Consider the following 15,942-nt stretch of genomic DNA (forward strand, 5'->3'; position numbering starts at 1 on the left):
TGGATCTTCTCCATCTCCTCTATCAGTCCTACCTCATAGGAACAATACTCAATAATCGGGCGGAAGGGCGCCATAGATGCCACTTCTTTCGTGGATGAGTTACATTTCCTTAAGGTTCTTCCGATGAATCAGAGTCTGGTATCTGCTTTTCCCACTATCTGTTTTATGTGGTCATTCCACTTCAGGTCGCTCTGAATAGCTACGCCTAGATATTTTACGGCAGACGCTGTCTCCAGCTGTTTGTCATCAATAGTATAGCTGTACAGTAGTGGATTTCTTTTCCTATGTACGCGCGATATGTTACATTTATTTACGTTCAGGGTCAATAGTCAGAGTCTGCACCAATCATCAATTCTCTGCAGGTCGTTCTGCAAATTCTTACTATCTTCTGGCGTTGCTACTTTGGTATAAAGAACTACTTCATCTGCGAAGAGCCTTAAAGAGCATCCGACGCTTTCTAATAGATCATATTCTGTAAACAGCAACGGTCCTATCACACTTCCCTGTGGTACTCCGGATATTACCTTTACATCTGTCGATTTTGTTCCGTTAAGAGCAACGTGTTGAGTTCTATCTGCAAGAAAGGCTTGAATCCATTGCAAGTTTGCCACGGCACGGCATGAAGCCCAGTTACATTACAGGTCCAACAATACAAGTCAGCATGTTAACCCTTCAAGGCTGTCTTTGATGGTATCCTTATGCTGTTGAGCAGGTCTTTCGACATAACGTGATGAAGAGTGACGACTGTCAGGAATTTGCAATGAACTACATTTTGTTTTCAAAATAAAGATGGCACGAAGATCAGTTCTATTAGAGGTCCTAGAGTATAGGTCCCATGTTGACATCTGAGGGCAGCTTTTGGTGGTTTAATCATCTTACGCCATAGGGAACAGCATTCAATATATAAGTTGAACTGTGACACTCATCAGGAATTTACTGTGAATTAGACTTTCACATCTAAATGAAGATGGTACAATGCTCTTTTTCTGAAGAATACTCAGTATTGTAGATCACTCAGTACAATGTCGTTTATTGAAACTGAGGTACACTTCTCGAACAATCACTATATGCTCACAAAGAAAAGAACATGTAGACGACTATTCATCAAGAGCGTCAGTGAGGTCCGTCAGAGCTGGTCCTAGCTCGGCGAGGAACTGGCTGTACTGCTGCTGCGCTGGCGTTATAAAGCCGGCGGAGGTCGGCGGAGTACTCCAACTTTCCCTGTGTCTGTGAGGCGACTTCTGCAGAAAAAGGTTCGCATTAGTCTCTAGCAAGTTCTGTTTGTTTTGAAGAATTGTTTTCCTGTTGGTTGCGCCTGCAAGTGCTTGTGTATGTTATATGGTACACAGGGGTGTCTTGAGTGTAGTCTGCCTGGCAGGGGCCGTCTGTGGCAGACGTAACATTTTCAGTGTAAGTCCACTTACTGCCCCTGAGGACAGCGTTAGGTGATTGTTTTTCATCACGTCGTCCAGCAAGCCACTCGCGGCTTTCTTTCACATGGTGGACTGACTGGCTGCGCTGTGTGTCCCACAGTGGAGGTGGAGGCCACGACGCCGCCGCCGACGCCGCCTCCTCCACCGCCGACGCCGCGCCGCCCGCCCCCGCCGCCTCCCACGCCTGTGGCGGTACCTCGGTTTCCACCGTCGCCCCCGCCAGAGCCGGAGCCACCGGCGACGCCACCCCCGCCACCGCCCCCGCCACCGCGACGGCAGCCGGTGCCAGCCACTCCACCACCCACGCCGCCTCCGGTCAAAGAGCCGCCACCGCCGCCGTCTGGTATCCCCTCCGCCTCCAGAGTGGAGCCAGTCATCCCGGGTGAGTACTGCAAGGCTTGCACTAATTCAGGTTCTGTTCCCTGCATGCAGTATGGAGAGAAAGCCTGCCGCTCAATTAGCTGATATAATTTCGTGTCAGAAGCTAGCGCTTTTCCACAGCAATACGTTGATCGAACGACACTTCTCAGTTTTTCTGAGCTGAGATTAGCAAGTGGAGTTGAAATCCCTGAACAACGTTGTACCTCTAAGATCAGTTTGTTTTTCTTTATTGTAATTTTTATACCTATACATATACATGGGTAGGCTGGCAGCAGCATCGTATGCTGCTCTTCAGCCTTCGAGTTTACAATGACAAAAAACATGAAGAAGATACATAATAGATAGATTGATGGGCAAAAACAGTAGACAATAAAAAACACGGGGCCGTTCACACTCGACGAAAATGACACTGAAACACGTTGGCTCTAACAAGGGAACATCCCCATCGCACCCCCCTCAGATTTAGTTATAAGTTGGCACAGTCGATAGGCCTCGAAAAACTGAACACAGATCAATCGAGAAAACAGGAAGAAGTTGTGTGGAACTATGAAAAAAATAAGCAAAATATACAAACTGGGTTGTCCATGTGTAAGATAGGCAATATTAAGGGCGAGGAGCGCCGTGGTCCCGTGGTTAGCGTGAACAGCTGTGGCACGAGAGGTCCTTGGTTCAAATCTGCCCTCGACTGAAAATTTTGCTTTCTTTATTTTCGCAAAGCTATGATCTGTCCGTTCGTTCATTGACGTCTCTGTTCACTGTAATAAGTTTAGTGTCTGTGTTTTGCGACCGCACCGCAAAACCGTGTGATTAGTTGACGAAAGGACGTGCCTCTCCAATGGGAACCGAAAACATTTGATAGGTCAACCGATTCCTCCACAGGAAAACACGTCTGATATTTTGCATACGACACTGGTGACAGCATATGCGTCACATGACAGGAATATGTTGTCGACCCACCTAACTAGTACACTTGGCGAATGGGTGAAAAGATTCTTCTACCTTGCACGATTTAGGTTTTCTTGTGGATGTAATAATCACTCCAAAAAAAGTGATGAAAACATAAGAGTTTTTCACATAAACTGAAAATAAAAAGTTAAAATTTTCCGTCGAAGGAAGATTTGAACTGAAAATGTTTCGTTCTGCAGCTGTTGACACTAACCACGGGACCACGGCGCTCTTCGACCAATACTGCCGTTAATATTGCCTATATTACACATGGACGACCCAGTTTGTATATTATGCTTATTTTTTCATAGTTCCACACAACTTCTTCCTGTTTTCTCGATCGGTCTGTGTTCAGTTTTTCAAGGCCTATCCACTGTGCCAACTTATAACTAAATCTGAGGGGGGTGCGATGGGGATGTTCCCTTGTTAGGAATGGAGGTTATCGCTGAGAAAACCGGTATTCGGTTACATCGTTTTTTTCAGTTTAACCGGACTATTATGTAACCATATACAGGGTGGTCCATTGATCGTGACCGGGCCAAATATCTCACAAAATAAGCGTCAAACAAAGAAACTACAAAGAACAAAACTTGTCTATCTTGAAGGGGGAAACCAGATGGCGCTATGGTTGGCCCGCTAAATGGCGCTGCCATAGGTCAAACGGATATCAACTGCGTTTTTTTTTTAAATAGGAACCCCCATTGTTTATTACATATTCGTGTAGTACGTAAAGAAATATGAATGTTTTAGTTGGACCACTTTTTTCGCTTTGTGATAGATGGCGCTGTAATAGTCACGAACGTATAAGTACGTGGTAACGTAACATTCCGCCAGTGCGGACGGTATTTGCTTCGTGATACATCACCCGTGATAAAATGGATCATTTACCAATTGCGGTAAAGATCGATATCGTGTTGATGTATGGCAACTGTGATCAAAATGCCCAACGGACGTGTTCTATGTCTGCTGCTCGGTATCCTGGACGACATCATCCAAGTGTCCGGAACGTTCGCTGGATAGTTACGTTATTAAAGGAAACGGGAGGTATTTGGCCACATGTGAAACGTCAACCACGACCAGCAGCAAATGATGATGCCCAAGTAGGTGTTTTAGCTGCTGTCGCGGCTAATCCGCACATCAGTAGCAGACAAATTGCGCGAATCGGGAATCTCAAAAACGTCAGCGTTAAGAATCAACATCGATTGCACCCGTACCATATTGCTATGCACCAGGAATTGCGTGGCGACGACTTTGAACGTCGTGTACAGTTCTGCCACTGGGCACAAGAGAAATTACGGGACGATGACAGATTTTTTGCACGCGTTCTACACTCCTGGAAATTGAAATAAGAACACCGTGAATTCATTGTCCCAGGAAGGGGAAACTGTATTGACCCATTCCTGGGGTCAGATACATCACATGATCACACTGACAGAACCACAGGCACATAGACACAGGCAACAGAGCATGCACAATGTCGGCACTAGTACAGTGTATATCCACCTTTCGCAGCAATGCAGGCTGCTATTCTCCCATGGAGACGATCGTAGATATGCTGGATGTAGTCCTGTGGAACGGCTTGCCATGCCATTTCCACCTGGCGCCTCAGTTGGACCAGCGTTCGTGCTGGACGTGCAGACCGCGTGAGACGACGCTTCATCCAGTCCCAAACATGCTCAATGGGGGACACATCCGGAGATCTTGCTGGCCAGGGTAGTTGACTTACACCTTCTAGAGCACGTTGGGTGGCACGGGATACATGCGGACGTGCATTGTGCTGTTGGAACAGCAAGTTCCCTTGCCGGTCTAGGAATGGTAGAACGATGGGTTCGATGACGGTTTGGATGTACCGTGCACTATTCAGTGTCGCCTCGACGATCACCAGTGGTGTACGGCCAGTGTAGGAGATCGCTCCCCACACCATGATGCCGGGTGTTGGCCCTGTGTGCCTCGGTCGTATGCAGTCCTGATTGTGGCGCTCACCTGCACGGCGCCAAACACGCATACGACCATCATTGGCACCAAGGCAGAAGCGACTCTCATCGCTGAAGACGACACGTCTCCATTCGTCCCTCCATTCACGCCTGTCGCGACACCACTGGAGGCGGGCTGCACGATGTTGGGGCGTGAGCGGAAGACGGCCTAACGGTGTGCGGGACCGTAGCCCAGCTTCATGGAGACGGTTGCGAATGGTCCTCGCCGATACCCCAGGAGCAACAGTGTCCCTAATTTGCTGGGAAGTGGCGGTGCGGTCCCCTACGGCACTGCGTAGGATCCTACGGTCTTGGCGTGCATCCGTGCGTCGCTGCGGTCCGGTCCCAGGTCGACGGGCACGTGCACCTTCTGCCGACCACTGGCGGCAACATCGATGTACTGTGGAGACCTCACGCCCCACGTGTTGAGCAATTCGGCGGTACGTCCACCCGGCCTCCCGCATGCCCACTATACGCCCTCGCTCAAAGTCCGTCAACTGCACATACGGTTCACGTCCACGCTGTCGCGGCATGCTACCAGTGTTAAAGACTGCGATGGAGCTCCGTATGCCACGGCAAACTGGCTGACACTGACGGCGGCGGTGCACAAATGCTGCGCAGCTAGCGCCATTCGACGGCCAACACCGCGGTTCCTGGTGTGTCCGCTGTGCCGTGCGTGTGATCATTGCTTGTACAGCCCTCTCGCAGTGTCCGGAGCAAGTATGGTGGGTCTGGCACACCGGTGTCAATGTGTTCTTTTTTCCATTTCCAGGAGTGTATTTAGCGACGAATCATCATTCACCAACAGCGGTAACGTAAACCGGCATAATATGCACTTTTGGGCAACGGAAAATCCTCGATGGCTGCGACAAGTGGAACATCAGCGACCTTGGCGGGTTAATGTATGGTGCAGCATTATGGGAGGAAAGATAATTGGTCCCCATTTTATCGATGGTAATCTAAATGGTGCAATGTATGCTGATTTCCTACGTAATGTTCTACCGATGTTACTACAAGATGTTTCACTGTATGACAGAATGGCGATGTACTTCCAACATGATGGATGTCCGGCACATAGCTCGCGTGCGGTTGAAGCGGTACTGAATAGCATATTTCACGACAGGTGGATTGGTCGTCGAAGCACCATACCATGACCCGCACGTTCACGGGATCTGACGTCCCCGGATTTCTTTCTGTGGGCAAAGTTGAAGGATATTTACTATCGTGATCCACCGACAACGCCTGACAACATGCGTCAACACCGGTAATGTTTCACGAAGCAAATACCGTCCGCACTGGCGGAATGTTACGTGATACCACGTACTTACTCGTTAGTGACTATTACAGCGCCATCTATCACAAAGCGAAAAAAGTGCTCCAACTAAAACGTTCTTATTTCTTTACGCACTACACGAATATGTAATGAAAAATGGGTGTTCCTATTTAAAAAAGACGCAGTTGATATCCGTTTGACCTCTGGCACCGCCATCTAGCGGGCCAACCATAGCGCCATCTGGTTTCCCCCTTCAAGCTAGACAATTTTCGTTTTTTGTAGTTTTTTCGCTTGATGCTTATTTCGTGAGATATTTGGCCCGGTCACGATCAATGGACCACCCTGTATATGAAGAAAGTAACCGTTCTCGAAAGAACAGACACCATAGATGACCGAGCAGCTTCTCTAGAATAAATGATAATTAATTGAAACCCTCATCTGCCGACAGGTGTTGATATACCTCGATGGGGACAGCTGAAAAAGTTTGCCCCGACCGGGACTCGAACTTCGGATCTCCTGCTTACATGGCAGATGCTCTATCCATCTGAGCCACCAAGGACGCAGATGAATGGCGCGACTGCAGGTACATATCCCTTGCACGCTCCCCGTGAGACCCTCATTCCCAACTGTCCACAGTCTGTCCGGGTTCGAGTCCTGGTCCGGGATACATTTTCAGCTGTCCCCATCAAGGTATATCAACTACACCTGTGGGTAGGTGAGGGTTTCAATTAAATATCATTTATTATGTAACCGGACATTTAAAACCGCCCAAAGTGCCGGCCGGGGTGGCCGAGAGGTTCTAGGCGCTACAGTCTGGAACCGCGCGACCGCTACGGTCGCAGGTTCGAATCCTGCCTCGGGCATGTGTGTGTATGTGTGAAGTCGTTAGGTTAGTTAGGTTTAAGTAGTTCTACGTTATAGGGGACTGATGACCTCAGATGTTAAGTCCCATAGTGCTCAGAGCCATTTGAACCATTTTTGAACCGCCCAAAGTAACTTGTTTCTGACATAACCAATTTTCGATTTTTATTCCTATTATTTCCTTTACCAAAGTAGAAAACGAAAAATAGTTCAAAATTTTGAATGCCTCAGGCTCAAGGTACACAGAATCAAAATATTAAATTAAGCAGGCAAAGAAAAGAAAAGTTAGCCCACCCACCGTTTGCTGTTTCTCTCGGAAAGTGGTAAGTGGCTGAATGGTACAAAAAATCAACAGTATTCTCCTATTAATTCTAATTTTTTGATAGACCAGAGAGTTACCGCCCCATTGCCCTTCTCAGTATGGTCTATAAATTACTAGAAAGACTGCTCCTCAACAGAATCGGCCAGACTATACTCAAAAAAATCCCTATCGAACAAGCAGAATTCCGTCCATATCGCTGCTGTACCGATCAAGTCCTATCACTGACAACATATATAGAGGTGGGGTTCAAGAAGAAACATAAAGTAGCAGCAGCATTCGTAGACCTAACAGCAGCCTATGATACAGTTTGGAAACAGGGGCTCATGTACAAATTAATCTGTGCCGTCCCCTGCAAGAAGATAACCAACCTCATTGACGATATGTTGTCAAATAGAACCTTCCAAGTAATAATGGGGAATGAGAGAAGTAAACAGATGAAACTCAGTAATGGACTCCCACAAGGCTCTGTCCTTGCACCCCTTCTTTTCAGCCTTTACATCGCTGTCATGCCTGCAACCGGATCGCGCAAATTTGGTTATGCTGACGACTGGGCTCTAGCAACAGCCAACAGAAATATAGAAACTGCCGAAGATATCCTTACGAGTGACCTAGGGATTCTCAGCGAGTACTTTAGAAAATGGAGGCTACAGCCTAGTGCTACAAAGACGGAAGTATCTGCCTTCCATTTGAACAACAAAATGGCCAACAGAGAACTACAAGTCTATCTAGACGGGAAATTACTAAATCACAACAAACACCCAAAGTACCTTGAGGTTACCCTAGATAGGACACTACCGTTCAAAGAACACCTGACGAAAACTGCAGCGAAACTTAAAACACGCAACAACATATTGCAGAAGCTCTGTGGCACCACCTGGGGCTCCACAGCATCTACCTTAAGAACATCAGCACTTGGCTTGGTGTATCCAGTGGCAGAATACTGTGCCCCAGTGTGGCTCAACAGCAAACACACACACACACATGGTAGATAGCCAACTTAATGCAACAATGCGTATTACATCAGGCACAATCAGGCCAACTCCTACAGTGTGGCTGCTCGTTCTCAGTAACATAGACCCTCCTAACCTGCGCCGTGAACACGCTCTGGTTAGAGAATTTCAAAAAATCATGACTAACCCTCACAACATCCAAGGAAACTGACTCCGGTCTACGCATCCTCCACTAAAGACCGCACAGGCTCTGCACCAAACCAATTTTAAAATACGAGGTGCATTCAAGTCCTAAGGCCTCCGATTTTTTTCTAATTAACTACTCACCCGAAATCGATGAAACTGGCGTTACTTCTCGACGTAATCGCCCTGCAGACGTACACATTTTTCACAACGCTGACGCCATGATTCCATGGAAGCGGCGAAGGCTTCTTTAGGAGTCTGTTTTGACCACTGGAAAATCGCTGAGGCAATAGCAGCACGGCTGGTGAATGTGCGGCCACGGAGAGTGTCTTTCATTGTTGGAAAAAGCCAAAAGTCACTAGGAGCCAGGTCAGGTGAGTAGGGAACATGAGGAATCACTTCAAAGTTGTTATCACGAAGAAACTGTTGCGTAACGTTAGCTCGATGTGCGGGTGCGTTGTCTTGGTGAAACAGCACATGCGCAGCCCTTCCCGGACGTTTTTGTTGCAGTGCAGGAAGGAATTTGTTCTTCAAAACATTTTCGTAGGATGCACCTGTTACCGTAGTGCCCTTTGGAACGCAATGGGTAAGGATTACGCCCTCGCTGTCCCAGAACATGGACACCATCATTTTTTCAGCACTGGCGGTTACCCGAAATTTTTTTGGTGGTGGTGAATCTGTGTGCTTCCATTGAGCTGACTGGCGCTTTGTTTCTGAATTGAAAAATGGCATCCACGTCTCATCCATTGTCACAACCGACGAAAAGAAAGTCCCATTCGTGCTGTCATTGCGCATCAACATTGCTCGGCAACATGCCACACGGGCAGCTGTGTGGTCGTCCGTCAGCATTCGTGGTACCCACCTCGATGACACTTTTCGCATTTTCAGGTCGTCATGCAGGATTGTGTGCACAGAACCCACAGAAATGCCAACCCTGGAGGCGATCTGTTCAACAGTCATTCGGCGATCCCACAAAACAATTCTCTCCACTTTCTCGATTGTGTCGTCAGACTGGCTTGTGCGAGCCCGAGGTTGTTTCGGTTTGTTGTCACACGATGTTCTGCCTTCATTAAACTGTCGCACCCACGAATGCACTTTCGACACATCCATAACTCCATCACCACATGTTTCCTTCAACTGTTGATGAATTTCAATTGGTTTCACACCGCGCAAATTCAGAAAACGAATGATTGCACACTGTTCAAGTAAGGAAAACGTCGCCATTTTAAGTATTGAAATCAGTTCTCATTCTCGCCGCTGGTGGTAAAATTCCATCTGCCGTACGGTGCTGCCATCTCTGGGACGTATTGACAATGAACGCGGAGAAAAAAAATCGGAGGCCTCAGAACTTGAATGCACCTCGTAAATGACTGATGGAAAGAGGAATGGGAGAGCAGAACAGCAGTAAACTGCCACAGTATGCCATGCATCTTTAGTAAACCAAAAGGATTTGATTGCCCCTGCAAAGTTTGGTAAACTCTTAATCGCATCAGAACCAACTGTGGGAGATGCGCCGACTCCTTACACAGATGGGGTAAACTCCCTTCCGCCGCTTGCGACTGTGGTGCTGAGAGACAGACGGTCAAACACATCGTGCAGGAATGCCCACTAAGGGTATACGAGGGTGACCCACAGGATTTCCTAATGGCGACCCAAGAGACAATCGACTATTTACGAGGGTTATTCCAAAAGTAAGGTCCGGTTACAAAAAAAAAATCAAAACTAAAATGTTTTTTCAAAACAATTGTTTTATTTACATTCCTTATATCTTTATCTATTTTTCTACATAACTTCCATTCTTATTTAAACGTTTGTCACATCGTTCAACAAGCTTTTGAATGCCCATGTTATAGAAATCGGCCGCCTGTGACGATAACCAGTCCTTAACTGCTTCTTTCACTTCATCATCTGTGTCGAAGCGCTTGCCGCCGAGAAACTCCTTTAAGTAACGGAACAGGTGGAAATCACTTGGCGCCAGGTCCGGACTGTAAGGAGGATGGTCCATCTGTTCCCATCCAAATTTCTTGATCAGAGCTTGCGTTTCATTTGCAGTGTGGGGTCTGGCATTGTCATGCAACAACAAGATTCCAGACGACAAAAGACAACGTCGCTTATTCTGGATTGCACGTCGAAGTTTAGTCAGGGTAGCGCAGTAGGCGGCTTTATTAATCGTTGTTCCTCTCTCCATAAAGTCGACTAACAATACTCCACGTCTATCCCAGAACACAGTCGCCATAACCTTACGTGTTGAGATTGTCTGCTTTGCCTTGACCTTGACTGGCGATGACGTGTGACGCCATTGCATTGACTGACGTTTAGACTCTGGAGTGATGTGAGAAACCCATGTCTCATCCCCTGTGACAACATTGTCTAAAAGACTGTCACCTTCCTTATGATATCGCTCCAAAAAATCAAGAGCAAAAGCCATTCTTTTCATTCATTGGGGCTCAGTAAGCAGCCTGGGAACCCAACGGGCACACAATTTGTGAAACTTCAAATGTTCAGACACAATTCTGTACAAATTTGTTCTACTCACATTCGGAAAATGCATGTCTACGTCTGTAATAGTGAATCGGCGATCTTCACGAATTTTTTTGTCAACCGCATTGACCAAATCATCTGAAATCACTGATGGTCAGCCACACCGTGGTTCATCGTGCACATTATCCCGTCCTTCATTAAAAGCTCGCACCCACTTGCGCACTTTACTGTCGCTCATTATGTTAGGACCGTACACTTCAGTAATCTGCCGATGGATTTCCGCCGCTGAATTGTTTCTTGCAGACAAAAACCGTATCACTGCCCTTACTTCACAATCGGCGGGCTGATCAATTGTCTTAAACATTGTAAAGTGACACTGTGAACTACACTCAGCAACAGTAACAAAGCGAATGGCGGCGTTTGACGCGCAAGGCTTGCTGGGAGTCGGCGCGCATGCGTGTTTTGTCATTGGCGCCAAATTTCAATAGTTACGGCAAATCGGACCTTACTTTTGGAATAACCCTCGTATTATCTAAGCTGGGCGTCTGCTTGTGATTGCTCTTCTGTGAGTGTAAATTTACAATTGGCGGTGTTCTTATATACAAACTGTTATTTATTGCTCTGTTTATACATATGTGATTTTTCTTAAATCGTGTTGTTTCTGTAATTTTGACTGTGATGTTATGAGCCATACGCTAAATAAATAAATAAATTTTGAAAATCGGCTCAAACATCAGGGATTATAACACTATTTCAACATTACAAATAGTCAGTGCTAAAGACTGGAAACTGAGGTCGAAGAACTCTGTTTTTCGTGTTAATCTTTCCGTTTTCAAGGGTGACAAGCAAATAAAGGCACGTTATGTGGACACAGGCAGTTTTTAGTAACTGTGAATGAACTGTTAATGTCTACCTTTTCTACTTAAATTTTGTCACAAATTCGCTGTCGCTTCTCCAGTTTTTGACTTTTTACAGCAAATGCAACACTGTACTTAATTGATGCTGCACTTCGCAAAAACTTGCAGACTAGGGATGGTGCTATCCTGTACTACAATAGATGTCAGACGGCGACAACGTGAAACCACCATACAGACCAGACGCGGCAAGTATTGCACACTGGCGTACCATCTACACTGAAGAGCCGAAGAAACTGGTACAACTGCCCAATATCGTGCAGGGCCCCCGCGAGCATGCAGAAGTGCCGCAACACGACGTGGCATGAAGTCGACTAATGCCTGAAGTAGTGCTGGAGCCAAATGACGCCACGAATCCTGCAGCGCTGTCCATAAATCCGTAAGAGTATGAGTGGGTCTTAATGTGTAGTAGGCAGACATCTACCCAGACCATCACACTGGAATTCCAAACTGCATCAGGATCCACTGCAAGTACTATGACAGTTAGGCGGGAGGTGAGAAAACTTGGATTTCATGATCGAGCGGCAGCTCATAAGCCGCACATCACGCCGGTAAATGCCAAACGACGCCTCGCTTGGTGTAAGGAGCGTAAACATTGGACGATTGAACACTGGAAAAACGTTGTATGGAGTGACGAATCGTGGTACAGAATGTGGCGATACGATGGCAGGGTGGACGCCATGTGACAGCGTGAGTAGCGCCAACAGTAAAATTCGGAGGCGGTGGTGTTATGGTGTGGTCGTGTTTTTCATGTATGGGGCTTGCAAAAAAAAATGGTTCAAATGGCTCTGAGCACTATGGGACTTAACATCTGAGGTGATCAGTCCCCTAGACTAACTAACCTAAGGACATCACACACATCCATGCCCGAGGCAGGATTCGAACCTGCGACTGTAGCAGTCGCGCGCTTCCAGACTGAAGCGCCTAGAACCGCTCGGCCACTGTGGCCGGCTATGGGGCTTGCACCCCTTAGTATTTTGCGTGACACTGTCACAGCAAAGCCCTACATCATTGGTGTTTTAAACACCTTCCTGCTTCCTACTGTTGAAGAGCAGTTTGGGGATGGTGATTGCATCTTTCCACACGATCGAGCACCTGTTCATAATGCATAAATACAGAGGCCAACCAGCTCTCTGACCGAACACGCTGAGATACCGTGCCGACTTACTAATTCATTTTCAATGTTTCATCGTGCCAAAACTAAACTGTAATTTTAACTGCAACATAGAAAGTGAGTTTACTTTTATCTCTGGCAGTGAAGATGACTGTAGAACATTCGTTGTGCAAATCAAACTTTGCTATTGGACATCGTGGAAAGTCTGACAATGTGAGTCATGTTCATACGAAGGTACATCGCATGAGTTTTCAAACGAAAATGCACTTCTTGATAAAAATACCAAAAAAATGAAAAGTACGATGACAGCGCAGCAGACTGATTGTAAAAAGTCATTTGGGATCATCTGAGAGCATGATGCAAATGTGAACTTCTATGACCATTATGTTTTGTAAATAAATTTTGTATCCCGACGTTTTCCTTAATATTGTCCTACGAAGTTTCTAAACTTTTAAAAGTCCCGTTTTTTTTCATAAGAATGAGACTTACACCCTGCTTCACTTCTTACAAACGCCAGAGTCACGTTTCTTCGGTGAATACTTGTTCGCTATAATGCGTATAACCTGGCTTCATGTTAACACAGGTAGGACGACAGCGTATCAGTTTCGTTGGGAACATTTCGTTTACAGACGAATCCCCGTGAAAAATGTTTTACGTCTGCTGTTATTAGTAATTAAACGCACGCGTATCCATCACATTCTGTTTTTACACAGAGTAATGGCTTACGTTTTATAATTGTAATTAAATATGATAACCACACAGAAACAATATTTTTGCAAACATAATTATAGTAACATTTACGCATCAGAATCTTCGCCATTCATCGAGTTTTGGAGTGAGGGTCACCGCTCTGATAACGACACTTTCTAATTCTATATGAACTAATTCTAGATGCAACTGCATCTTACGTTTTACTTTCCGACACAGATGAAACATCTTGTCAGTTTTTCTGAAATGGTGGCTTTCACTTTTTACCCTTGGATGCTACAGCTGAGGAAAATTACAAACTGATGGCACATCACCTTCGCCACCACAAGCCCTACTGTTCAGAACATTAAGAGGAAAAATGTTTATTTTGTAGCTGTGTACGGCTTGGAAACCATCACTGATATTAGGCCTAATTATTGTATAATTGGTATCGTGAATTAGAAAAAGGCTATCAATAATGTCATTAATATTCAACCAACGTTTGCATGTACTTCTGAGAGGTTAATGTGTCATGATTTATCGATAAATTCGGGGCATTTATAAGCAACTATGTATTCTGAAACAGATAATTCGTACCTGTCGAGTGAAGAAATCACTCCTTAGTTTCAACTTATAAGGTAATGCCTGATTTCCAGTACTGTATCATTAAAATTTTAATATATTTTTAATTACCTTACCCCTGGAGCGAAGTACTATTTGCTGGCACATTTTTTTCCGGGACACACAAACGCTACAGAACCCTAAGTCGTTTCAATAGTTCCCGTTATTTTTTAATTAGCCACTGACTGTAAGGCAACCGAAGTGATCTAGATAGTCTCTTGCGTGTGAAATGTTTACTCGTAAAATCGCAGTTGATTCAATTTGCATTTTAATCAAAATAAAAACTACACACGAACACAATTGACTTGTTTTATCTGCGTAAACAGGGATGAAGTAAAACACAAAAGTATATTTTTGAAGTGTTAAATCGGATATATGTTTCCTTTAGTTCCGGTTCTACTAAAGTCATTTTGTAAGTATCAAAATTACCTTAGTATGGAGAGATGAATAAACACTTAAACAATGGCCACCGCTGCTAACAAATACATGCCATCTTCAAATTTCAATGTTAGGGCCACGAGTTAGATCTATAGCTACCATTAGTTACAAAACATCAACAAATGAAATTCGATTTGCTGGAGTGATAATCGCTGTAGAGATCAACACTGTGAGGCATTTAATGTTTTTATCTTTCTCAGAACTTTGTGCTTCTATCCATTGAAATTTAAAAATTTATACTCTGGATTTACTATGTAATAGTACCAATTAGAGTGAATAAACATTGTTAACGTTTTAAGTTATTAATAACTGATATAATTTATTGCTAATGAAACCAAGAAACGCTCACAAATTCAGCAAAAATGAAATCTGTTCACAAAACATGTATGTATCGTGGTGTGATTTGGTACACTGCCATGCTTAAAATTTATACTATAAAGTAGTGATACTAGTTTATTTTATTATTATGTGTGTACTACTACGGGGTCGACAGAAGCGTCCAATCCAACGCGTCGGCTTTGACCCGTGACGTAAGGGTGTTGTCGTGTGTTACGTCATGACGGCGCGGAGTTTGGTTTGAGTGTGGCTGTCTCCAGTTCTGTTTTATCTTATTTTATTTACTTTTCTGATCTGTTCGTTCTATCTCGTGAGATTTTTTTTTAATTTAAAAACACTTATTACTTATTTTAATTATCTGTTTCCTCGAATTTCTGTTTTAGTTTATTATATTTATCTTTCTGATCTGTTCGTTCTATCCCGTGAGATTTTTTTTTTTAAAAGACAAAAAACACTAATCAGCTACTGAAGCATCTTTATCTTCTATGGGTTGCAGGGGTTACGACCCCTGGGGAGGTGGGTGGGTATTCATGCATGGCTGTCTTCACTTACACGTTGTAGCTACGCAAGGCGTCTAAATTTGTTTATATTTAGTTTGCCCCCCACCCAAAACACCCCATTTCCCGCGCTTGAGCCGTTAGTGTCATTAGGCTTCTTGTGGAAAGTGTGTGTGTTTGTTTATGTTTCCGCCATATTTGTGACGTCATGGGTCAAAGCAGATGGGTGGGATCGGACGCTTCCGTATTTCCCCACTACGTCCTGTATGACGAATCCAATATCATTGTAAAATAATCCATCGTGAATAAAATTCTTCATTCTTGATTCTATAGAAGTTCAGGAATTGTGCTTATGGAGTACCACAGTGCAACTTCATATTATGTCCTGAAGTTGGTAGTGTTGACAACTGAAGAAATGGAGCAAGGAGGTATCACTATTACCGTTCGTATTGTAATTCAGATTAAAGGTTTTTCTTTCATTTTGTTTGCTTCTAGACGTATTGTGCAGTAATACAAAAGGACAAATAAAATAA

At 44.9% G+C, this 15,942-nt stretch overlaps 1 protein-coding gene across 2 annotated transcripts in view; it reads left to right on the top strand.

The window, feature by feature from the left end:
• LOC126428086 (collagen alpha-1(I) chain-like) overlaps nt 1–15,942 on the top strand; it is a 260,714-nt gene that overhangs the window by 70,757 nt on the left and 174,015 nt on the right. For both annotated transcript variants that reach the window (XM_050089976.1, XM_050089977.1), the window contains exon 3: nt 1,534–1,815. In XM_050089976.1, the coding sequence (XP_049945933.1) occupies nt 1,534–1,815 (282 nt within the window). The remainder of the gene's footprint in view (nt 1–1,533; nt 1,816–15,942) is intronic.

Source organism: Schistocerca serialis, chromosome 12 (genome assembly GCF_023864345.2).
Source record: "Schistocerca serialis cubense isolate TAMUIC-IGC-003099 chromosome 12, iqSchSeri2.2, whole genome shotgun sequence".
Lineage (NCBI taxonomy): Eukaryota > Metazoa > Arthropoda > Insecta > Orthoptera > Acrididae > Schistocerca > Schistocerca serialis.